Below are 26319 nucleotides of genomic sequence, written 5' to 3' on the forward strand. Positions count from 1 at the left end.
TCTGAGGTGAATAGTAAAAATTTATATATAAGGTGTATATTCTAAACACTAGATTTTGTGAGGAATTGTCATAAAGGAATTGTGGTTAATTAAAAATTTGGGAAAAATAAATATAAATCATTAAATTTAAATATTAAGGGTAAACTAAAACTGAGAAAAGCTTATTAGATTACTGACAGGTTAGATAGTAGATATAAAGAGGGGGGAAAGGACATATTAAATATGAAGATAAAAGTTTTGGTCATTAAACTTGAGATTTTTCAAGACCTGAGAAAATATTACCTTATATTCTTAATTTGCTGATACAGATTGCGAGAGAAGAGGTATACTTTAAACATTAGACTGTGAGGGAACTCTGATAGAAATTGGGGTCATTTAAAACTTGGAAATGATAAAAATCAATGTTAAATTTAAAATATCAATGGAAAATTAAAATTAAAATTAGGTCATTGATTGTCTAAAAGTTTGAATGTTAAATTAATTAAGATATGCATAAATTGAAGATTATTGGTGAATATTAGAAAGTTATTTTTTGCATGATTGATAAAGTAAGAATTTTATTGGTTTGTGAAAGAGACATGTACATATTAAGGGGGAAAGAGAATTAGTTACTGTCAAATTTTGAGATTGGTATGGATGATATTCAATTGTAATGGAATTATTGTATCCAATCACCACATTGCTTTTCCAATATGTAAATGTAATATGAGAAAATTAATAAAAACATATAAAAAAGAAATTGAATTTATTTAAATAGGGAATTTTATGAAAATAGTAATAAAAATTCTAGAATGTTGGCTAGAGCCACACAAGTTAAAAAGGCAAAAAGCCTGATTGGAGTAATAAAAAACGAAAAGGGAGAAAGATGTAACGTGATGAGAGAAAAAATTTTTGAAAAGTTATATAAGGGAAAGGAAATAAATGTGAATGAAAGTCAGGCATATATAGAAAAGAATTTAAACTGAAAATTTGAGAATATGATAAAGAAATGATGGAATCACAAATAGAAGAGGAGATACTGGAAGTTATTAATAAATTGAAAATAGGTAAAGCACCAGGGTTAGATGGACAAGGTGCAGAATATTATAAAAATTTTAAAGGATTATTGGTGCCAAAGATGAGGTTAATGTTTAATAAAATAATGGAAGGGGAAATTATTCCAAGTTCCTGGAAGCAATCTCTGATAGTATTGATAGCGAAATCTAATAAAGATCTTACAAACCCAGGATCATATAGACCAATATTAATCAGGATGCTAAGATTTTTACAGCAATATTGCCAAATAGATTAAATACATTTATAGAGAATTATGTTAAAAATGATCAGCGTGGATTTATAAGAGGCCAACAAATGTCAGATGTAGTAAGAAGGGTATTAAATAACATAAAGAATCAAAAATTAAAGGCTGGTTTATTAGCATTAGATGTATTTAAGGCCTTTGATTGTGTGGAATGGCCTACATTGAAGATATTAATAGAGAAGTTAGGCTTTGGAAAAAAAGTTTAGAAAGGTGATAAATCAACTATACTCAGAGAATAAGGCAAGAATAGTTATAATTGATGGTGTTACAGAGACAATAACCTTAAGCTGGGGAATAAGACAGGGTTGCCCCTTATCCCCAGTTCTATTTGCATTATTGATGGAGGTTTTGGCAAATACAATCAGGAAAGATTCAATGATTGAAGGAATTGGTGCATATAAGAAAAATAAAATAAAATAATTTGCAGATGATACATTACTAACGTTTCAAAATCCCATAGCTATTATAGAGAGGGTATATTCACATTTGAATGAATTTGGGAAATATAGTGGATTGCAAATAAACTGGGAAAAATCAGAAATTATGTTATATAACCATATTAAAGAAGAAATGGATGTATTGAAAGAAAAATATAAATTAAAAATAGTAGATAGTATTAGTATCAAATATTTAGGTATTGACATTCCAAAAAATATTCAAGAATTAAAGAAGATAAATTATGAGAAGTTAAAGAAAGCTATAAAAGATAAAATAGATAAATATGGAAAAGTAAAATTAACATGGTTTGGAAGAATTGCAGCAATAAAAATGAAAGTTTTACCAAAAATTAATTTTTTGTTTTGGATGATCCCAATTAAGTTTTGGAATTAAAAGAAAAACAGATTGCTGGAGGTGTATTGCAATGGAGGCAAGAGAGCAAGAATAAGCAAACCATTATGGTATGAACCATTAAAAAGAGTGGGCTGGGTCTTTCAAATATTAAAAATTATTGGGTAGCTAATCAATTAAGAGTGGTCCCAGATATTATAGCAGTAAATAGAGATTTATTATGGAGCAATATAGAGTTGAAGGAATTAAGGGAAATAGGTGATCCTATAGAAACATTGGTTTAAAAAGGATATTTAAAAAATTGTTAAGAGAATTCAAAATCCCTTTTTAAAAAAATTGATAGAATTATGGAATAAATGGAGATATCGGTTAATGCCAGGAATTTCTCCTTTAACACCAGTGGTAGAAATGGAGAAATTCCCTAAGATTGAATTGAAAGAATGGATTAGTAAATTTTTAAAAATCAGATATATAAATGGGAAGACTGGAAGAACAAGATAAAGAATATAATACAATTAAAGAATGTTTTATCAGATACTAAATTAAATTGGTTGAATTTAATACAGTTAGAGAAATGGATAAAAATGGAAGAAAAATTCAAGGTGAAAAATAAACAGTTAACAAAATTTGACATGATTAAAAAAGAAAGTGAGGAAAATGAAGAATATATAGATAAAGGAAGAATTGGGAAAATATACAGAATATTAACTGAACTAGAAGATCAGGCAAAAGGTTTAAAATTAATCTGGGAAACAGATTTAGGAGAAATAAAGGATAAAGAATGGAAAAATATTTGGAACAGAAGAGTATATAAGAATATGTCAATTAGAGTTAAGGAAAATGGATATAAAGTGATATGGAGGTGGTACCTAACACCACGTAATTTAAATCAAATAGATGTTAAATATACAAATATTTGCTGGAGGTGTGAAAAAGAGGTAAATTTAGATATGTCACCAAGGATTGCATTACTGTTACTGGTGGAAAAACAAGATATAAATGAAGCAAAAAAGGAATTGATTGTAAATTTGATAATAGTAGCTAGATTAGTGATGGTTAAATATTGGAGACAGAATTGGGCTATTCAAAGAAATGAGTGGTATAATGAAATATGAAATATGGCAATAAATGAAATTAACAACAGAAATTAAATTTTAAAAAGGGATGATTAAAGTAAATAATTATAATGAAATATGGGATGATTTTATAAAAACAGTCCTGTTGGAAGGCAAAGGGAATAAGGTTTATGCTGTTTTGGAGGGGATAAGGGCACAATTGAAATGTATTGTATATTGTTAGTTGTTATATGAGAAAAAATATAGGTAATAAAAATGGTCTCCAGGGGGGCAGGTGCACTGTAGTATTTGTATTTTTATACTGTCTTTTAATTTAGATTTATATGTATTATGTTTGTATTATTTGTATTTGAATAAAATAAAATAAAGAAAATGAGTACGGGCACCATAATGGTGCAGCTTCTCCTCAAACTCAATTTTTTTGATAGACAAGTCAGCTAACACATATTGTGGTTAATGCCAAGCCTTGGTCAATTTTAAGTAACCTTGCTCTCATATGAAGATCAACTTATGTTGATCTCCATATGAGAGCAAGGCATTGATGAAGACAGTTGAAGAATATTTTTTAGGAAATATTGGCTGAATAGAACTGTTAGGCATATGGTGTTAGCCTACAATGTTGGGTTGAAAATATATTAACCATAATGCTATGGCTTTAAGATGTTAATTGGCCAATGGGTGTGTAAGTGTTCTCATGGCCATAAGAGGAAGCTAGGAACGTAGCTTCTCTATCTCTGAATTCACTGATATCTACTGTTACTGTTTTTGCTCTGCTGTTGGTTTACTACTGTTGTAACCTGAACTGTGTTTTGACCTCTGGACTGGTAAGAAGACTTTGTAGTTAGGATTACTTTTTGGACTGTTGCTATTGTTTATGATCTGGACTGTTTATTTTTGACTGTGCATTTTTGTTCTTACACCACCTCAAAGTAAAATACTTTTTGCTTTTAGAACTCAGTGTACTCCTGTGTGTGACTTTTTACTACTCTCAGTACCCTTCCTTGTCTGTGCAACTCTTTGGTAGCACAAGGAGACCTCTGCACATCAAATTCCTTAACAAGAACCATCCTGTGAAAAGCTGGAATAAATATAAAAGCATTTGATAAAGGAACTGCACAGATGCCTTTGCTGAAATGAGCTTTATTGCAGCAGAAACAAACTAGGCATCCCAAGGATGGTAAAAGGCTTGAAGAATTGTTGCATAATGTCACCTAATCTCTGTGGGTGTGCAAATTAGTCAGATATTTAGAGGTGTTTACTTGTTCTGTATTGTGCCCATTTACTGATAAGGAAACATTGGGAATGCTGTTAGGAATTCCTCTGAAGGATTTCCTCTTACTGGCCCCATCTGTTAAGTGTGAGTGAGCAATTTGATGGCCTAAGTCTGCAAGCTGTCTGAAATACAGATGCTCAAAATCAATACTATTAAATTTTGCCATTTGGAAGTAGGAAGCATTAAAAAGTTCTCTAACATACTTTAGCAGACTGCTGTTGTGGTTGTTTAAAAATGTAATTGCTTAGTTTAATCCACAAACCAAAGAACAGCCCAAAACAACAATGAACCCTCCATACCTTCCAACATCAATCTCTGTCCACTGGCTTCTGGCCACTGAAAACATATTAAATGTGAAACACTGAATTTTGCAGCATTTTCCATCAATGATCTCAGGCCACAAATTCCACCAGTGGTATTCCTTAACATCATTCCTAGTTACTAGTATTCCCAGAGATTTCTGTCTATTCTGTCAACTCTTAAGTGCTGACAGTTTTTAATTAGTTGCCTATTAACCAGTCATTTGAATCATCAACTGTGAATTCACATATAAAGGTTATTAGTTGCATTGAGACCCAAACAGAGCTTCCTTATAGAATTATTTGACAGGTGCCTGACTCGCCTGTATATGTTACTAGGAACAATTCCTTCCAAACCTTTCCATTCCTAAAACTGACACAGGGGATCCAAAGGATTAGTGAGATCACAAGACCCAGCAAGATAGGCGGATGGGTTATGAATTCACAAATGACCAAAGAATTGCAGTTATAGTAACATTTGTATATTGTGATTAATGAATAAATAGCTTGCTCCTTATTTGAGAGTCTGTTCAATGTAAAGTGACAGGACAGCCCATCCAGATCTCCAGTTAATTGTAGTAGGAACATACCTGGACAAAATGGTTGCTGATGCTGCCATTTCTCTTGCGAAGAGAGTGCAGAGAGGAAAGGGACAAGGCTCTTTGGCCAGCTCGTATCACAGTTGAATGATGGGCACAATCCATTTGGAGCAATGCAGGGGAAAAGATTACATTCCGTCAATGGATCTTGAGGGCCAGAAATAAACACCAGTCCCAGGCAACGTAAGAGTTGAACAGTTTGAATAGAAAAGGGAGAGCATGACAGATATCCCAGAAATGAAATCCTATTACTCAGAGGTTGGGAGAAAGTAATATGTCTTGACTCAAGTGGAAGGCTGAAATCAAACCTGACAAAGTATCTGGGCAAGTAACGACTGTGTCCCTATGAAAAACATGGGAGTCTCTCTTTAGAAGACATTGGCTTTTCAGCTTGACATCACAGACACCAAAAAAGTTGTGTGGGTTTTGGTGGAGGGGAGGGGGAGAAAAGAGGAGAGTAAGCATGGGGCCAGGTCTTTACCTTAGATAAATCAGAAATGATAGAAACATTGGGGAATATGAGTAAGCCTTCTATAGAATGCTTCATCAGAGGCTTAGAATAAAAATGTTTAAAAGGCAGAAATGGCCACAGGGTATGCCTTTATTGAAAAAGAGAATCAGGACTCAGTTTCATTTGAAAAAGACAGCTAAAACATGTATGCATAGGAAGCCCTTGTGAAAACCTCCCACAAAGCCAACATAATCTGCTCTACCTCTTCCTGGAGGTGTTACGGAATTAAAATTTTCCATACTGGAAGGAAGAAAAAAAAAAGCAGGCTCTGGAGGGAAAACATATCCCTCATAGATGGAGAGATTCATTTGGGTCAGGAGATACCCCAACAGATGAGATGGAATAACAGGGCAAAACCACAGCAAGTGTGATATAGTCAAATCCCTATTGATCTTCTCCAGGACACCGATTACTGAGAGCAGAAACAACCAGGGACTTGAGAAGAAACAGCTAGGAGAGCCCTCTTCACCTTCCCTACAGAATCTGTTGGCAACAGTGATCGCTTCATTTACACAATGGTAAAATGGGCCCCTTATCCCATCCCAGAAGCTTGATACAGACCAGCAATGCTTTCCAAATGAACAATCAAGAATCCAGAATATGAGGGGTTACAAATATTCAGACTTTATTATAAATAAGAAATACTGTTTTATACAAAAACTGCCAAGTGTTGCATTTTTGTTGTTTGTGTTCACTGCTCCTTAAGCAGCAAGACCAGAGGTTGAAAGCAAAAAAGAAAAGAAAAGAAAAAAAAAGAAAGGGGGAGTGAAGGCACATACAGAGGTGCTCACAGGTGTTTGTGTGTGTGTTTTAAATGAGGGGAATTCTTCAGGAGGTGTTTCCTGTGGCACCTATTTGTATGCTTCTGTGAGCAACTGTTGCATTATTTTGTTATGCAAAGTAATAACTTGGACCTATACAAATGTGATAAAGGCTATTATTAACACAGTATTTGTAATTAAGAGATTCAATATAGTCTCATTTATTTAAAAAATAAAGCAAAATCTGTTACTTAAACCCAGTTTGTTTGTTTTTTAAGGGAAAAAAGGGGGAAATGCTAGAAAGGCAATGAAAAGGCCAGAAGCACACAATTTGAATTCAATTTTGTTACTTTAATATATATATATATATATATATCTTCTTTTTTTGGCAGGTGACACTGTTAAAATGCAGCCATATGACTGGCTTGGTCAAATGGAAAATACTGGTGTCACTTTTGGATTAACTGCTTCATGTATGAATGCAAGGAGGACACAATTAAAGTTTGGGTGACCTGTTAGAATTGAAGGCACTAGAAAAACATAAACCAAAGCCGAAGCTGAATTTTGATTCTTTTGCACATGTTGAAAGCTGAGCTCAAGATCTGCTAATAGGCCTACAGCAACAATGTATGCCTGATAACAGTTTGAGAAATACACAAAGAGCTCATGTGCTTATAACCATTCTTAATTTCCTTTTGTGTAAAAATATGGTGTGCCTGGGAGGAAAGGATCTAGTTCAACCTGTTCCCTGAAATGATTGTCTTCTTTGGGGGAGATTTATCTGTGAAAATAAGAGCAATATTATATTTTCTACAGAAGCCTAGCAAGAAGCTCATAGCCATAACATCAGAATAAATTCAAATTGTTAATGGAAACCAACAAGGCAATCCAGATAAGCTTTGGAATTCAAGTGATATTTTGCTCCCACTATAAAAACGGGAGACAAATCCAGATCTGCTTCCTATTCTGCACCATGCTGAATCTCAGTGGACAAAGTATCATTAAAAGGGCCCAAAATATGTTAGCATTTCATGAATGATAGGGCCCCAAATCCTTTGGGCATCAGTGCTGGTTTCAGAAGACATGGGCAAGAAGGTGGCCCTCCAGGGCAAAGAAATCTGAAGTTAGTGTCACGGAATATATTAAAGACTAGTATGGGAATGCAATGGGGCAGGTCTGGACAGAGGAAATGCTTGATCACCACCACCATCCCCTGCAAGGCACATCGAGAGAAAGGAGGAAAGGGCCTAAGTAGGATGTTAATTGTGAAGAAGTGAAAGGGAACTGTGCCTCTCCAGAAACAAGACCAATTATATTTCCACAGGGGAAGTGGAGAAAGAAACAGATGTCCTCACACAATAGCCATAATTTGAAACAAAGACATGAAACCCCCACATTCACACAAAAATATAACTTTGAAATAATTAATAGCACCAGTGTGTGTCAGATAATAAAAATTCTTCCCCTCTACGCAAACGTACAAAGTTGCATAGTGTTGAAGGGTTGGTACACAGAGTTCTCAAAAGGCAGGGGGGGAGGGATGGAAGCATCAGACCACACTAATGAGGAAACAACAGAGGCCGGTATGATTTTCTCTAGTTCACAATGATGTACGAGAGATTATGAAGAAAACAAACCTTCTACCTACAAAGCTTTCCCAAATAGAAAAGGGGCAAAACTTCTGAACAGAACAGACATTCATTCTGAGTTGCAAGCAACTCAGCTAGTCAATACTGTAACTTCTATATGTTTGTCCCTAGAATTGGGCCTGGCCATTTTTCTTATTTTGCCAGGTAAAAAAAGAGAGTATATTGTACTTTATTGGGATCTGGTACTTTCAGGAAAGAGACATACTCTTCATGGCAAAACCACCTCTGACTTGATATAAAGAGAACTACAAAATCTTTTGGGCTTGTTTTGACAAGATAAAAGTTACAACAGCTTAATATTTTGGAGGGAAACCTAGCAAGTAAAGTTCTTTCTGAATGAATTGTTCCCCCCCAAAAAACATGAAATGTTAAAATCTCTTTTTCATTTTTAAGAGAAAAAAAATCTGTCCATCTTAATCCAGTGATAGGAACAATTCTGGCCACAAGCAGGTTTTTCCAATTAAAACTGAAGCACCTGACTTTATTCTTACAGGCCCAAAAGCATGCCTGCTTTACCGGCTGAGCTTTAGCACCATGGAAAACTAATATACCACTCCTTCCTCAAGACTCCTCAAAAGCATTTCTGAGAACAGTCTCAGAAACAAGATATACATATACATATTGCACACTAGAAAGTTCTTAAAAGCTGGCAGCTGGCTACCAAAGCACTGAGTGGCTACTAGTCTAAGAATAGGCTCAACCTTTTCTCCTTGTTTGGGGAGAATGCTGATTCTGAAACCCACCTGCATTTCTTAGAATGGGTGGTTATCCTGGCCATTGCCATTTAATACTTTGGTAGCCAAACCGTTTCCTTCATAGATTAACAACAATTTGCAGGAGGGCAGGAGATACAGGAATGGAAAAGGGAATGAAAAAAAGAGCTTGTGTTTGTGCCCTCCCTCACTTCAGTTCTCAGTACAAAGTCCATCATACTGTAAATTAAAATTTCTGAGAAAAAGAATGTAGAGTGTTTGAGCAGTGTATAGAGTATATGTCTTCATATCTTTCTGATGCCCCAAGGCTGGTAATTAAATTGTTTTTAGTTCATATACTTGTATTCCCCCCAACCCCCGAACTAGGAAAGAATGGGCTGAACTGTGTGGGAGATGAGGTCAAGGTCCTGAAGAACATCATCTAGGAATTAAGGCACTCCACAGCCAAAACTGTTTCACCAGTCACTGAGGGAATGCCCCCCCTGCCCTTGGCACACCCTTAGGGTTTTTCAATGGATGGGGTATTGAAACAGCCACTTGGCAAGGTCTTCTTGATGTCCTCTAAATTGCCAATGTCTTTCAAAATGGTGTTGATGTCCCTGTTATATTCACTGATGGCACTAGCTTGCTTTTCAGCGGCTTTCTCTAGTTCGGATACTTTCCGGTCCAAATCACTATCCTTCATCTGATTTTTTGCAGCATTTAAAGTATCTTCAATCATGCTCAGCTGACTCTGGTCCACAGGTTCCACTCGCGCTACAGAGATAGAAAAGCACAAGTTAGGAAGCCCCCTCAATCTATTACAAAAAGTTATTTCCAATAATAATAACTCACTGTACCCAGAGAGAGAAACATCTGCTGCTACTTAGGATTGAACTCACAGCCTCTAGACCACCGCACCGCTCCCTAAGGCTTCTCTCTCACATCATGGTTTAATTTTGCAGAGCAGCCATCACTCCAAGCTGAACCATACAAGATCTCAGCCAGTTGCAGGATACTGGAAGCTATGCAGCAAACTAGGCTACTGTATAATCGTCTCTCATTTGTACTGAGACACTTGGGAAGATTTTTTCTATTCAACCTTGCATTTTATTGCTCTGACCTTTTAAATACTATTGGAAGATGTGTGGAATTTTAGAGAAACAGACAGGTTCTATTTAGGATTTAAAAAAAAACCCTTAGACTTCTAGAAAGAGCTTGTGATACTCAAATAAAACTTATTTTTTCTCTAAAAAAGCAGATTGAAATATATGTTAAATCAAATATATGGTTCTGTGTTTCACAAAACTATTTGCTAGATTGTCTGAAGAGCTGCTGTGTAAACAAAAACAAAAACAAATGAAAGTTCTCTTTGGCTCACAACATTAGTTTTGTGTTTTCTGGGTCCTGACCAAGGAAATCTCTGCTAAGCAATGGGTTTGGAAGGGGAAAAAAGAAGTGTGAGGGATAGACTATTAACATATGAAAAAGAGGACATCCACAGGTAACGGATCTGTGTTCAATATACATACCAATGTAGTTTTAATATTTTTTTTAAGTCTTGGTGATCCTTGTTTCTAGTTTTAAACATACCAATATAGAAAGACAAAAAATAAGCACAAGTGTTTAAAAAGGCCCAGGACATGAATGATTCAGCAGTGACCATCAAAAGTGCTTCTGTGTTTCGTTTAAGAAATTAATATGCTAGCATCAAATACAGTGTCAATTTTATGAGGATTACTATAGGTCTGTTACTCACATTATTTTTTTAATTTTTTTCATTAGCCTACATAGCCTCCTTCCCAATACGATAATTGAATATATGAAGGCTGTTACTTATATTTTAATTAATCAGAGATTTGGATTGCAAATTGCAATACTGTCTACTTGATAGTTCTGGGGTTGCCTGCTTATGTATCTTCATTTAAATCACCATACTCCATTCTAGATCTATATATTTTAGTATTTAGAATAAGTCCACAAGATGTTTAGATCAACTTTCCCAGCTGCTTCCAAGGTTAACATAGCTGTCGATACACACCAATGTTACTACTGAAAGTGCAGAGATAACCAGTCATGTTGAGAAGTACTATCATCCATCTTTCACAAACCATACATACTCCAAATGTTTAGATTATAACTCAAACACTGCTTGCCAAATATCCTTGCTAGCTAAGACTCATTAGTTGAGGATCAAAACACCTTGAAGATATAGCAAGAGGCAATAACCTGACTTGTTTATGGCAGAATTTTCTAGTAAATCATCATCTGAAAGGAAATAGGTATAAATACCTAATTTTTCAAGAAGTTCATTAATCATATTCAGCAAACTGTTCACGGAGTTCTTTGCCTTCTTTGCATTATCTTCTGCTTCCTGGGCTGCTTGTGTAGCCTGTAACATTAAATGTAAAGTATGCGTCTTATCCAATGACTCATGGGTGAACACACAGTTATGTGGAATGATACCATGTCCTAATACCAAACTTAGAGATTGAATTGGGATGTCCACTTTTACAAATGCCATGTTAAAATAATTGACTAACAATTGCACTAATATCCATTTTCTCTCATTGATACTTACATGTCATGTCTTTTGCATACGATGGCAAATGTCACCAGAAACAAGGTAGTCAAAGGAGGTATATTATGTGATTTCAGTGGTAAGAAGAGTTTTGCAATCTTATGACAAGAAACCTATGTACTTTTACCTTGTTAAAAAAAGATTAAGTATAGCACATTATGATCTCTATAATGGATAAGAATCTTGGGTTTTTTTAGCAATCACAGTTACTTACCATTCCTGCCATCATCATATCTTGATCCACAGTTTGTTGCTTTTTGTTTAACTCTTTCTCTGCTTCTGTCAATTGCTTTAGCATGTCATCAACTTCTTTGTCTAACTCGGTAACAGTCTTAAAGGTGTTGTCTGCAATCTCCTTTGTAGCACTAGCATTCTAGAATTAGCAGAAATCAAATTCTTGAAGATACTGAACATATTCCAAGATTAGAAAATTAGACCAAAAGCCAAACAACACAGAGGACTGTTTACTTATTTCAACAGAGATCCATGTAGATTTGCGCTTAACAGGTTCCTTAATTTAATAATCTTATTAATGCCACAAGAACATTTATGAAAGATCTCAAGCTCTTTAGTCCAGGCAATCCAAAATTGTCGATGACTGTGACATTTGATCACAACAGTCCTCCTGTCCCATTTGTGAATCTTGGTAGTCTTTGTCATAATTTTCTCTAACTAAAGGGGAAAGCATCAAGTCAGAGCATCTTGCACTAATCTTTCTCTTACACATGGTGTCTTGATCTAGGTCAGGGGTCTTCAAACTTGGCCCTTTTATGACTTGTGGACTTCAACTCCCAGAATTCCTCAGCCAGGCACACTGGCTGAGGAATTCTGAGAGTTGAAGTCCACAAGTCATAAAAGGGCCAAGTTTGAAGACCGCTGATCTAGGTGCTACTGATTTTTTTAAATTGTTCAGTTGATATGGCTGGGCTACACATGTTCTCTTCCCATCTCCAGAAAGAGCTAGGCAACGGTCTTGCTAATAGGCTTTGCATTCTCCAAGAAAACTATAGAGGCCTGGGTTTATAGACAACACAATTCTGCCAAGAATTGGGGGAAGACACTGCTTTTTTAATGACTCAGAACTCTGCTACCAATATATATTTTTCCCATGACTTACATTATTTACAGATGTAGCAATTCTCTCAGCATCATCGGCTTTGTTTTTTGCTTCTCTGGCATCAGCAGCCGCATTGCCTAGTGTCAGTTCTGCTTGGCGGGTCTTACTATTTGCATCCATAATGGTCTGGGTAATGGCAGGAATTTTCCTAAGAGCTTCTTCAGCAGCAGTCTTGTTATCATTCACACGCTTATCGAAGTCTGAAACCAAGGGAGGGGGGGAAGTGCAGCTACAGTAGATCATACAAAATCTGTTCAGTTCAACTTTTTAGTCCAATGGCAGTCAAATTAATCCCATTGACCGTTTGCAAAAGCAAAGATGAAAATCATAGTATTAATCCCAGGATGTCATAATCACCACTATCTGTTACTATTCAACACTTTATTTCAACACTGAAATAAAAATAAAGGTCTCCCTTTTCCAGTTGTTTTCAACTCTAGGGGGTAATACTCATCTCTGTTTCTTAACCAAAGGAGCCAACATTGTCCGAAGACATTTCCGTGGTCATGTGGCCATTATGATTTTACGCTGAGGCACATGGGACCCTGTTACCTTCCCACTGAAATGGTATGTATTCATTTACATGCTTTTGAAGTGCTAGGTTGGCAGGACCTGGGGCATGTAATGGGAACTCACCCCATCATGTTGGTGCTTGGATTTAAACCTGGGCCATCAGCTTTCCAGCTGACAGCTCAGCGCCTTGAAATATTATTTAGCTATCATTGGCTGACATATTTTCCCTACAGTATATTCTATAAGACATTCCCCCCATGTGAAGGGAACAACTCCTTTGTTTTATATTTGTTCCTAAAATCTTAATTTATATGTAGCTATAATTCTGAAGGAATTATGGCTTGTGTCTGAAATGCATGATGGAAACTTGCATCAGATGACTGTAATATCCCCACTTCATATTGTCTTTACCTGCCTTGCACATACTTATGCCCTAAAATGCTTTAAAACACAATTCCCATTGGCCCAATCAATGATCAGAGTTGATGATAACTGTGAACCAAAATTTAGGAAGAATTAAGACATGGAAGGCTGCCTTATTTTTACTGACAGTGACTATTCACAGTTTTAAATAGAAGATGTCTTTCTTATTACTATTTGGAGATACAGGGAGTTGAGCCTGGGAACATCTCCATGCAAAATGCATTTTCCACCACTGAGATGCAATTCCTGGAAAACAACAAGGGTCCACATGATTGTTTATTCTTCCTTTTAAAAAAATCTGGGAACACAACATGAAGCAAGGAAATGAATTTTTCAGTGTTGCAGCCATTGCCCTTATTTCCAAGAACAGGCATTTTTAGGGGGAAAAAATAGTGGTTAGTTTGAAGCATTCTAAGGTACTTTTGTGTCTTGCCTAGTTTTTTCTTGCTTGTTATTTGCATTTTGCTATTTTGTGTGTGCAGAGGTATTTTATCTACAGGGAGTGCAGAATTATTAGGCAAGTTGTATTTTTGAGGATTAATTTTATTATTGAACAACAACCATGTTCTCAATGAACCCAAAAAACTCATTAATATCAAAGCTGAATATTTTTGGAAGTAGTTTTTAGTTTGTTTTCAGTTATAGCTATTTTAGGGGGATATCTGTGTGTGCAGGTGACTATTACTGTGCATAATTATTAGGCAACTTAACAAAAAACAAATATATACCCATTTCAATTATTTATTTTTACCAGTGAAACCAATATAACATCTCAACATTCACAAATATACATTTCTGACATTCAAAAACATAACAAAAACAAATCAGTGACCAATATAGCCACCTTTCTTTGCAAGGACATTCAAAAGCCTGCCATCCATGGATTCTGTCAGTGTTTTGATCTGTTCACCATCAACATTGCGTGCAGCAGCAACCACAGCCTCCCAGACACTGTTCAGAGAGGTGTACTGTTTTCCCTCCTTGTAAATCTCACATTTGATGATGGACCACAGGTTCTCAATGGGGTTCAGATCAGGTGAACAAGGAGGCCATGTCATTAGATTTCCTTCTTTTATACCCTTTCTTGCCAGCCACGCTGTGGAGTACTTGGACGCGTGTGATGGAGCATTGTCCTGCATGAAAATCATGTTTTTCTTGAAGGATGCAGACTTCTTCCTGTACCACTGCTTGAAGAAGGTGTCTTCCAGAAACTGGCAGTAGGACTGGGAGTTGAGCTTGACTCCATCCTCAACCCGAAAAGGCCCCACAAGCTCATCTTTGATGATACCAGCCCAAACCAGTACTCCACCTCCACCTTGCTGGCGTCTGAGTCGGACTGGAGCTCTCTGCCCTTTACCAATCCAGCCACGGGCCCATCCATCTGGCCCATCAAGACTCACTCTCATTTCATCAGTCCATAAAACCTTAGAAAAATCAGTCTTGAGATATTTCTTGGCCCAGTCTTGACGTTTCAGCTTGTGTGTCTTGTTCAGTGGTGGTCGTCTTTCAGCCTTTCTTACCTTGGCCATGTCTCTGAGTATTGCACACCTTGTGCTTTTGGGCACTCCAGTGATGTTGCAGCTCTGAAATATGGCCAAACTGGTGGCAAGTGGCATCTTGGCAGCTGCACGCTTGACTTTTCTCAGTTCATAGGCAGTTATTTTGCGCCTTGGTTTCTCCACACGCTTCTTGCGACCCTGTTGACTATTTTGAATGAAACGCTTGATTGTTCGATGATCACGCTTCAGAAGCTTTGCAATTTTAAGAGTGCTGCATCCCTCTGCAAGATATCTCACTATTTTTGACTTTTCTGAGCCTGTCAAGTCCTTCTTTTGACCCATTTTGCCAAAGGAAAGGAAGTTGCCTAATAATTATGCACACCTGATACAGGGTGTTGATGTCATTAGACCACACCCCTTCTCATTACAGAGATGCACATCACCTAATATGCTTAATTGGTAGTAGGCTTTCGAGCCTATACAGCTTGGAGTAAGACAACATGCATAAAGAGGATGATGTGGTCAAAATACTCATTTGCCTAATAATTCTGCACTCCCTGTATTATAGATATTTGTGTCTGGTATGTATATCTTAAAGAATTATCAATTGTTTTTTCTTTTCTTTTTGTGAAGGTAAATATAGTTTGGCATTGGGACTCAGATCCCACTTCTGCCTTGTGTTCAAGTCCTTGGTCAAAAATTTGTTTCTGCGCCTCACTTTTCCTTTTATAAAACAGGTTTTATAGCAAAGAAATAATGATTTTTAAAAATTAAAAAGTAGTCTTAGGATCTGGAGATTAGGTCCTACTTCTCCCTGACATTTGGCTTAGAGAGAAATTATCTTCCTTTTAGTCTATTGGTTTGTTTTTCTGGAAAGTCCATGTTTTATAATTGGCCACACTCACTATGGCATGTGTTTTGCAAGAATATTACAAAGCTAGCAATATCCTCCAAGTAAAAAGTCTTAAAGGATTTAGGAACCTCTGCCCTTTTCTTTTTGCTGATTTCAATTACTAGTTCCTAGCCTTACTTAGAAGGGACGCGGTGGCTCAGTGGGTTAGGACACTGAGCTTGTTGATCAGAAGGTTGGCAGTTTGGTGGGTCGAATCCCGAGTGCCGCGTAACAGAGTGAGCGCCTGTTACTCGTCCCAGCTTCTGCCCACCTAGCAGTTCGAAAGCACGTAAAAATGCAAGTAGAAAAATAGGGACCACTACGGTGGGAAGGTAAAAGCGTTCCGTGCTAGTCATGCCAGCCACATGACCACGGAGACGTCCTCGGACAAGCGCTGGCTCTTCGGCTTTGAAACGGAGATGAGCACCGGCCCCTAGAGTCAGAAACGACTAGCACACATGTGCGGGGGAACCTTTACCTTTACTAGCCTTACTTACCAAGATTCCTGTCCATTCCCAGGAAATTGAATTCTGCCTTTCCCACAAAGTGAAACACAACTGTCCTTTCAACAGAATACATTCTACAGTAGAGGTAGAGATGGTAAGAACCAGAATAATAGACTTAGCAAGACAACAGCTTGATTCCTGCTCAAAGAGAAGTCTATTCTGGCAGGACATCCTGCCATTCTGTCACATGGTTCCTCAGGAAGTTAGGCTGCCTACCTTTCAAATTGTTGAGGATCTCATTGGCTTCCCGGAGTGTGTTGCTTCCCTTCTTGGCAGCTTCTTCAGCCAAAGCTTTGGCAGCATCTGCTCGAGCCAAAAGCTGATCAGCAGTCTAAGCAAATACACAGCAAGTTATCATATGTGCTGTTCTGACCCAAATTCTAATGTTCAAACAGCTTCAAAGAGAAAAGCAGTTTGCTCAAAAATGCAAAGTCATTTCTATATTTATTTCTATTCTATATGTATCTATACTAACAAAAAAGGCATGAGGCAGGGATAAAAACTTGCAAACCTAATTTACTGAGATCCCACTTTCTTTCTCATCTTAATTTTACTTGCAAAGGTAAGTCTAAAGAACAAAGTTTTATTATCCTTTATAAATAAATTTCACCTTTCATTTGGATAAAAAGGAAGGGTGGTTGTTTTTTGTCACTATCAAGAAAGTAATACCAGATTCAAGAAAGGATAAGGTCTCTAAAGTACACAAAGTCCCCAACCCCCAGTCCATGGACCAGTACCGGTCCACAGTATGCCAGCAAGTAGGACGCACAAACAAGCAAAGCTCCATCCTTGGGATGCAGACAATATTGAAAACCACACTCCCTCTGGTCCGTGGAAAAACCTTTCTCCATGGTACTGGCCCCTGCTGCCCAAAAAATTGGGGACCTCTGCTTTAGCCAATTGTTATCACATGAAAAAATATGTGGAATTACATGGTAGATTGGTATCATTCTAGTAGTTATAAAATGTAAATAAAACACAAATAAAAACAAGTGATGTGTACCAAACAATGTAGTCTTTATGCTGATAGACACTACATCTTCAAGAAAACGATCAAAGAGCATAATGAATTACCATTACAGTTCTGCAAAATGTGGTAAGTTATGAGTGGGTACGTACACAACACAGCGTATGTTCTTGACATATCAGGGACAAGAATTTATGCTAGTTATAACTGACCTGCTGCTCTGTCTTGCCTTTCTCCAAAAGATTCTGAACTTCCAATTCTTTCTGTCTCATGTCTTCTCTCAGATCTTCATAATTTTTTAGTTTGTCTTTAATGAGCAGTTCTAATTCCTGAGCTTCCTCCTTGATGTTCTTTGCCTCATTCTGAAATATGGAGAAAAGGCAGGAAGAAAAACAGCTTCAGCGAATTTAAGAAACTTAAACTGATATTTCATCCTACACATTCAAGAGACTCTTTCTTATAAAACTATCAGCTGATGAACTGGATCAAACATGCCCCTTAAGGAAATTCCAGACCTGATGCAGATCTCATTGTGCTCTCTGTAGCAAATCTTTGATTAATGGAATGCTGAAGATGTTGTCTTCAAGAATACTCAAGAATCATAATCTTTTTCCACAATTTCTTTTTGAAACATTGCACAATTTAAATGGACTGGGCACTTGCCATTATGCCCAGTGCAAGCCTTCTCCTTCAACTCGTTTTTCCCCCTAATATATTAAGATGAAAGGGAGGGTTTTGCAATGTTTTAATAAGGCTGAAGAAGGTATGCCTTGGATGGTGGTGAGTAATCAAAATACAGCAGATTTGACTTTCTATGTTTTCCACTATTTCTGTATAACCAAAAAAGGAAAACTGAACTAAGGAGGCCACTGTCTCTGCAAGGAAAAATCAGGGTTCCAAGATAGTTCATAAGTGTCTTTCCAATCTATATATTTGTTTGTTGGTCCTAGGAGGTCCTAGGAGTAGAGACCTCAAAAAAAGCTAAATCATGGTGGAACCTGATTAGTAACTGGAAGGAAGATCTTTAGGAAATCCTGGGTGGTAAACTAGACTGGGAAGTAAAAAAATATTCTAGTATCAAGCTCTTATGACCAAGGAAGCTAGATTCACATAGTGAATTTTGAATCAGATTTAATGCCAAGAAAAAAGGGCTAGCTTATACTGTCCTGGAAACTAGATATGTATACCACAGCCCTCTCTTTTTCTGGTTAGTACATTAAGACAGAGTAACTTTGAGCCATCTAATCCTTCTTTTCACAGACTCCTAATAGATGCCTTGTTTAAGAGTTAAATCTGAGAAAAAGTACTTGTGGTCCTCATCTATCTTGTTTTTAAAACCTTTCCCTTTCCCAGACCCAAGAATGCTGATACATTAAGAAGAAAATGAAAAGATCTGCATTTTCAAGAAAAGGACATGGATGTGTCTACACAAGCATCATTAAGACTGGATGTATTTGAGAACAACTTTAACTACTTTCCAAATTGTATTCATGTTAGATAGCTTTAAAACATTCTACATACTTTGATTTAAATTTGGGGTTATTCCGTCTTTTACATGATTTGTTTTAAAAAGCATTTCATAAATAATTCCTCAGCCAAAGTTAAACTTCAAGTATTGTCGCCTAAGATATGCCAGTACAATTTTCAAGATTTGCTAACCATATCTAAATGCCTTCAGCAAGGAGCCCATCTCAAAATACCTCTAGCCCTGCAGTGTCTATGGATGGCAGAGTGGTCAGATTTGCGTAGATTTGTAGAGCTTTTTCTGCAGCTTCTTTTGCTTCTGCAGAGACCTTATTTGCCTGCTTTTCTAGGTCTCGGGCAATATTCTTTGCTTGGTTATACCTAAGAAACAAAAATATTCCATTAGTGTTCTTTGTGGTTTGCTCATCTAAGGCTGGAATGAGAAATGTCTTTGTAACCAATGATAATTTGGAGGGGACGTTGAGATCTGCAATATGGGTAGGACCGTGTGTCACATGAAAGGAGGAGCTAAAGACTCCACACCTTTGATTTAAGAATATTGTTTTTTTCTTTGAGCTTGATGCTCAATTTTTGCCAAGAGAAAATAAAACTCAAATGGGAAGAGGCAATCAATGGCAGGGCACAAATTTGCAACAAAAAGCCCTTCTTCTTTATTTAAGCCCTTCTATTATCTGTTAAGGGACGTGGTGGCTCAGTGGGTTAGGACGCTGAGCTTGTCGATTAAAAGGTTGGCAGTTTGGCGGGTCAAATCCCAAGTGCCGCGTAACAGAGTGAGTGCCTCTTACTCGTCCCAGCTTCTGCCAACCTAGCAGTTCGAAAGCACGTAAAAATGCAAGTAGAAAAATAGGAACCACTGCGGTGGGAAGATAACAGCGTTCCGTGCCAGCCACATGATCACGGAGACGTCCTCGGACAAGCGCTGGCTCTTCGGCTTTGAAACGGAGATGAGCACCGGCCCCTAGAGTTGGAAACGACTAGCACGCATGTGCGGGGGAACCTTTACCTTTACCTTTATTATCTGTTAAAAGGCAGAAAGGAAAACTTCCCCTCATTCCAATTTGACCTCTTGAGGCTATGTGAGTCCATACTGAACCGTGAGAACAAAAACATGATATATTCTGTGATATCTTTACAGGTAGTCCTTGACTTACCACCATTAGTTTAGGGACAGTTAACAAAGGCACTGAAAAAAGTGACTTTATGATCATTTTTTACACTTACGACCATTACAGCATCCCCATGGGCACATGATCAAAATTTGGGTGCATGGCAATTGACATGCATTTATGGCAGTTGCGCTGCCCCAGGGTCATGTAATCACCATTTGCGACCTTCACAGCCAGCTTCTGACAAACTTAATGGGGTACGCCAGATTCGCTTAATGACCGCATGATTCACTTAACATCTTAACAATTCTGGCAAAAAAAGATTGTAAAATGGAGCACAAATGCCTTAACAACTGTCTTGCTTAACAGTGGAGATTTTGGGTTCAATTGTGGTCATACGTTGAGGACTATCTGTAATATAAAAAACCAAGGCAATACAACTGTTAATGTGCTCAATTTAAATCAAGAAAGCAACAAGCTCAAATCTGCCTTCTGCTTTGGAAGTTTATTGGCTGACATCAAGCCAATCCTTTTCAGCCTAATCCACCTCTGAGAGCTGTTGCTATAAGAATGAACTATGACGAAGGAGTATTTATGTATGTTGGTTTGAGTTCTTAGAAGAAAGGTGAGGCTCAAACATAACAAGTAATTAAATACATGTAGGATAACTTCCCAACATTTAAACAAGCCAAATTTCACTTTGTAGCTTTCTGTATTGTTAAAACTAGAAGTTAGTATTAATTTGCTTGAATCCATCTACTCCTTAATCCTCTAGCTTCCAAGTTTAATAGGAGTTCCAAGTTTACTGGAGCTGACAGCCACCAGCTTTTCTACAGAAACTATAGCAAACTATTTGGCTTCAAGTTTATGCTTTAAGACCTACATCTCTGGGGAATACCGGTACATCTAAGCCAGTATTTCTTAACCTTAGCAGCTCTCAGGTATGTGGACTTCAACTCTAAATCTTAAGAATTAGTATGAGAGCAATGTAATTCCTAGAAACGTTCTATTCCTATTCTTATCCTTAAGACCCTCAAAGCAAGCCAAAACAGGCCAAAACAAAAAAAAGTGGGGGAGGGAGATTTGGATATATTGAAATGTGGCCATTTTAATTCTTTAATTTAATTTCAGCAGTGTGATCTCACGTTACTGGGACTAAACACAGCCTTTAGCTTCTCAATAACCATGAAAAATGCTTTGAATTGGTCCTGGATCTTATTTGGTTCAATAAATCTTTATTTAAAAAATCGCTCATTTTCCCCCTACAGCTTGCAAGGAGATTCGGCCAGATCCTGTGCTCTCTTGAAATGAGTTTCATAAGCAGCATGTAGCACTACTATTACAAGGTGTTTTACCAAGACGCTGTTAGGGCTTGGCAAAACATCTTTTGATGAAGTCATTGCTAGGATTCTAAAGCCAAAAGCTAAACAGTTGCATTCTAAATCTTGGCTTTAATCTCAGATATACACCCAGATTGAGCAGCATCATTTCAAATGGGTTGATTTTTCTGAGGTGATTCCTCCCCCCTGCCCCAATCTTTTTTCCCCTGGATTAGTCAGTATAGCAGCAAAGCCAATAATACCCCTGCTGTTATTTGTTTTCACTGAAATGAATAATATGGGGCAGGTAAGTTGAGAGAAAAACAGCAGTTAAGGCCAGACAGAAGAAAAGTGTTCACAGCCATAGTTTGTCAACTTGCCTGGTAAATTACTGCTTTTTAAAAAATGGTATTTACTACAGGGAAGCTAGAATTCATGTGGGTTCCTTGCATAAGGGGATATGTTTTTTATTTATTTACTGGCAGGCAGGTAGCCTTGCCTGAAAAAAAGCAGATTAAAAAATGATGGGGCTTCACTGGATTATTAAAAATAGAATGTTCAGGTTGATTTGTTGAGCTTTGGGAACATATAGGCTCTTGAGCTGCTGATGTTAAGCTTTCAGGGATAAAACTTTTATATAGTTTCAGATATGGATTTCTACAAATATTGGTTTCAGAGCAAGGAGTCTGATTGTTTCATACAACTGGAATCCTGGAAATTCTTCAAAGTTTTGCTTCTGTCAGAAGACAGCCAATTCTGAATAATCTAATGGAATGTCCCCAGTGCAGCTGTTTTATAGCAAGCTCAAACATATGTTTTGTTTCATATACATGGCTAGTGGTCATCCTTCTGAAGGTAGAAAGCTGCGTAAAAAGGAAATCATGGGTTATGAGTAATACTGATTGGTCACAATTTATGGGGTATCTGAATATTTATTTATTCCACAAAAATTCACCTGCTTACCACTTATCCTGGCCACTCTTGAAGGTGACTGCAACACTATACTCATAGACAATGAGAACCACGCTAAGAGTCATAAGGCAGCTGTCATATACAACAGGGTTTGTGATCAGGGGGTCCCAGTAGGGATTGAAGGATTGTTGCTATTTTCTGTTTTGCTACTAGTATAAGCAGAAAGTAGTTGGGATATAGGATCTGTGATTGCATGCAGCAGCTGACAAAGGATCTCAGAAATCTCTTCTCCACCCCCACCCCTCAAGTCTATTGTTTTTCTTATTGCATTTCCTGATTTCCAATGATCTACCTCTTTTCCTCTATTCTTTATTCTTCCTCTCCACCTTATGTATATTTGATAATTTTATTAATCTATTGGGCATCATTGAAATGGGACCCAGAAAAAGATATTTTCTGTTCTTTAAGCACTAGTTAGAACACATTGAAAGTTCTGTCCACAAATGCTTTTTACTGCATCATTACAACGTAAAAATAAATGATGAATAACAAGTATGTGCTTATTTCTATTTAATATATTTGCTCTTGAGAAATAGTTGTTTTGCTATAATGTTTCACTTCAATAACAAGAAACCTTAGCTAGCAAATGAGACAAGGAAGTTCTTGTTCTGTAAAATACAATTTGAAATAAGTTTAAGTGCTTTTGAAGACCTGTATAGTTCATAGATATCCCTCTTTGAATTCTTTAGACTGAGACAAGAATTAAAAAATAAAAAGAGAAACAGCTTTTCACAATTCTTTAAACCACCAATCTGAAAAGCAATTCAGATGTTTTAAAACAAAACAACCATGTGCATTAGAAGTTTCCATGTTTTAGACTTACTTTCTATTTAGGTCACCAATGTCATTCATTGTTTCATTCTCTCCTGCTAGTGTGTCCAAGAGTAGCTTATAAGCTTGTGATGATGTATGGTTTGCTTCTTTAGCTATTTTCTCAATATTATCTGCTTCCGCTTTATGCCTGGGACATAAAAGGGAAGGAAAACAAATGATCTGAAGTATGCTACTATTTGTATTTTCCTTTCTAAGCATCATTATCATCATCATGTATGCATGGTTTCAAAGAGACCAATAATATGTCATCCTGTTTCAGTTTCAACTGCATGGCTTGAATTGTGCTTCTGTTGATAACTAACTCAATCCAAGTTAAACAAGAACCTGTTTCTGTGGCAAATACACCATCATGGAGATTCTGAGAATGGGGCTAATTTCTGGCCTAGCATCGTCCTCTGAAGAGCAAACACTAGGGCAGCCTTCATTGCACGTTATCCCAGCTCCATGCTTCCAATCACTTCTGCTTTCCACCTTTGACCTAACTCTGCAAATGCCTCCATTCCCAACTGTTGGAAAGGATTACCACAAAGATTCTCCTCTAAATCTTATGGCAAATTACATCATTCCCATTGTTCAACAGTATTGCTCAAACAGGAAATGAGTAATGCATAATTGGGGGGGGGGGAGAGAGAAGGAGGTGAATGCCATGACAACAAATTAAAACTCAGTTTGCTAGAACATGTCCTCAAACCAAAAGATGGAGAGAAAAATCTAGCTGAGGCTTTAGTTTGAGCAAGTGAGTCGCAGAACGCCATAATCGCTGTAGAAATACGGTATACTGTAGATTAGAAATAAGATTTTTCACTCCCTCTGAGTCCCTTCTTACAAAATGTTTTCTATTTAGAATCAGAATCTATTAAGAATTAGAATTATATGATAAATATAAAATACAAGAGCAGCCCACATTTTCTGTGAATAGGAAAATCATGGGATTCCTTCATTTTTAATAAAAAAGTGGACAGCCTATTCTTTCCACTGAAAACTTTACAACTTTAAAGAGAAAAGCTGCATACACTAAATGCTCTTTTACAACCTATGTAATGCAGTATATATGTACTGTATGTATGTATCTGTATTTTTGCAACAGATAAGATGTAACTTTAGCACAATTAAATAATCAGAAGCAACACAATTCAAAAAGAATAACAATGTATAACTGCCCCATTACAGGTTTCTTTCAATCAGTTCTTTTCAGAGCTGAAAAGAGAAGGAGATTGTTTTTTAAAAGGAGTGAGATGTGGGGATAGCAGAAAGAATATGGAAGAAGAGAACATTCCCTCCACAGAATTGAAGAGGAGACCTTAGGCTGAAGGAGATGTAGAGAAGTTACCATTTAATGCAGGGATGGACTTGGCAAAAAGTTTAAATAAAGTAGGGTGATGGCAGTCTACTGGGCTCCTCAACAATCTGCCAAATACAGGCATGGTTAAAATTATCCATGAGAATAAAGGGAGCATCTCTCACCGTGCAGCCAGTTGGCGAGCTTCTTCTGCCAGGACAGTCATGTTGTTGGGGTCACTGGTTGATTCAGGTGGAGTGATAGACTAAAAAAGGAACCATAAAACTTTCAAAAACCATGTATTGCATTTTACAATACTACAAGCAAATAACAGTTGCTTGTATCAGAGATAAGAAACAGAGAGGTGTTGCTAAATCAGGCAATCTAGTGTTGTTCATCTATTTTGTCTGGACCCTGCAGGGCTGAAGTTTGCAGTGCCATCATTTCCTGTGAGTTCTACCACATGTACACATTGTACATTAAAAAGCAATAAAGACAGAAAATGTATATCCTGATATTTTATGAGGGAAAAATTATAATATTTGAAATCTGAGGTACAAGTAATTGTTATCCAATTGCTGACAATTTCTTATCTTTTTAAAATGTGATGAGAACACTAATACTGGTCTAATGATCACAAGGTTGAAATAGAAAAATTAGAAAATTCAACAAAGAAATAAATAACTGTCAAATTAATCAGACTGATGAAAACTGAGTTATATTTTTTCTGTATTCTTCTCTTCTAGGTACCAGTTTGTAAGTCAGAGCTTAAAATATGGGATTGAATATTAATTGTCTACAAAGCCCCATTCACAAAGCAGCTGTAAAAGAAATTGAATCGGTCATTGGAAATTCATGAAGCTGTTTTCAAATACAAGCAGAAACTGAGAAAGGTAGGGAGAAAGCAATGTTTTTCTGGCTATTCGCTGTATTTGTTAAAAATACAGTAAAACAATTCATGATTGTTCTTAAAACAGTTTCACATGATGTACTGACAGAAAAAATGTCCAGGGGAAGAAAAGCACATCAGGAAAGGTAGCCAGAAAATCTCGATTCTTGACCACTATGGAAAATCAGAGACTTGCAGAAAGAACTTATCAAGAAAAAATAAATACCTTTCAAGAGGAGACATATGAGATGCTGCAACTAATTCAAACAACAATGACTTCAAACCAGAAAGAAATCCAAAATAACTTTGAAAACATAAACCAATCCATATCCAATTTAACTTTACAACAAAAAAAATCCCAGGAAATAACAATAGAGAAGGAGCAGATAAAACAGATTACTGAACACAAATTCAAGAATAGAGACTCGAAGATGAAACTTAATACAGCAAAGAAGTATGATTTAACCCAAGTGGAAAAAAATTACAAGAAATATTGGTTTTGGAAAAGGCAACTTATACTTTAAGACCACAAGATAAATTTGAGGATAAGAAAAAAGACTGGTCAAAATGGATTGCAGAGACATCAGGAACATCACTAGAACTGGAAAGACAAAAAATGATAAGAGATACAGAGAGAAAAAGAATGAAAAAGATTTTCAACAAATATGAAAGAGCAAATGCCTCTTACAAAGATATTGTACTTGACTTATTTTTTATATCTACAGTGACACCTACAAGAATATGGAAAGACACTTTGATTCAGCAGAATATATTGATTAAAGATATTGGGCAAAAGAAGGCCAAAGTGAAAATTAAGAAAATCGATGATGGAACTTATCAGAGAGAATATTTAAAAAAGAAACACCTGTTTGAACATGGTTAAAGTAATAGAAAGTTTTGGGATATGAATTTTACTTTAAGAGGGACCAGTCCCTCAAAGAACATAGCACTCTCTCTTTCTTCACTTTTCTTTTCTTATTTCTTGATA

The 26319-nt window shown here is 36.7% G+C and overlaps 2 protein-coding genes across 2 annotated transcripts in view; one reads left to right on the top strand and one right to left on the bottom strand.

Moving 5' to 3' along the window:
• Positions 1-26319, top strand: part of NCF2 (neutrophil cytosolic factor 2) — a 518710-nt gene that overhangs the window by 352519 nt on the left and 139872 nt on the right. The window lies entirely within an intron of this gene.
• LAMC1 (laminin subunit gamma 1) overlaps positions 6410-26319 on the bottom strand; it is a 141686-nt gene continuing 121776 nt past the window's right edge. Inside the window, exons 20-28 of the mRNA XM_083359065.1 lie at positions 24628-24707; positions 23153-23290; positions 19148-19292; positions 17660-17809; positions 16697-16811; positions 12648-12847; positions 11745-11903; positions 11242-11341; positions 6410-9726 (exon numbers count right to left, since the gene is read on the bottom strand). Of these exons, the coding sequence (XP_083215191.1) occupies positions 9470-9726; positions 11242-11341; positions 11745-11903; positions 12648-12847; positions 16697-16811; positions 17660-17809; positions 19148-19292; positions 23153-23290; positions 24628-24707 (1344 nt within the window). The 3' untranslated portion in view covers positions 6410-9469. The remainder of the gene's footprint in view (positions 9727-11241; positions 11342-11744; positions 11904-12647; positions 12848-16696; positions 16812-17659; positions 17810-19147; positions 19293-23152; positions 23291-24627; positions 24708-26319) is intronic.

This window comes from Vipera ursinii (genome assembly GCF_947247035.1).
Source record: "Vipera ursinii genome assembly, chromosome: 3".
NCBI lineage: Eukaryota > Metazoa > Chordata > Lepidosauria > Squamata > Viperidae > Vipera > Vipera ursinii.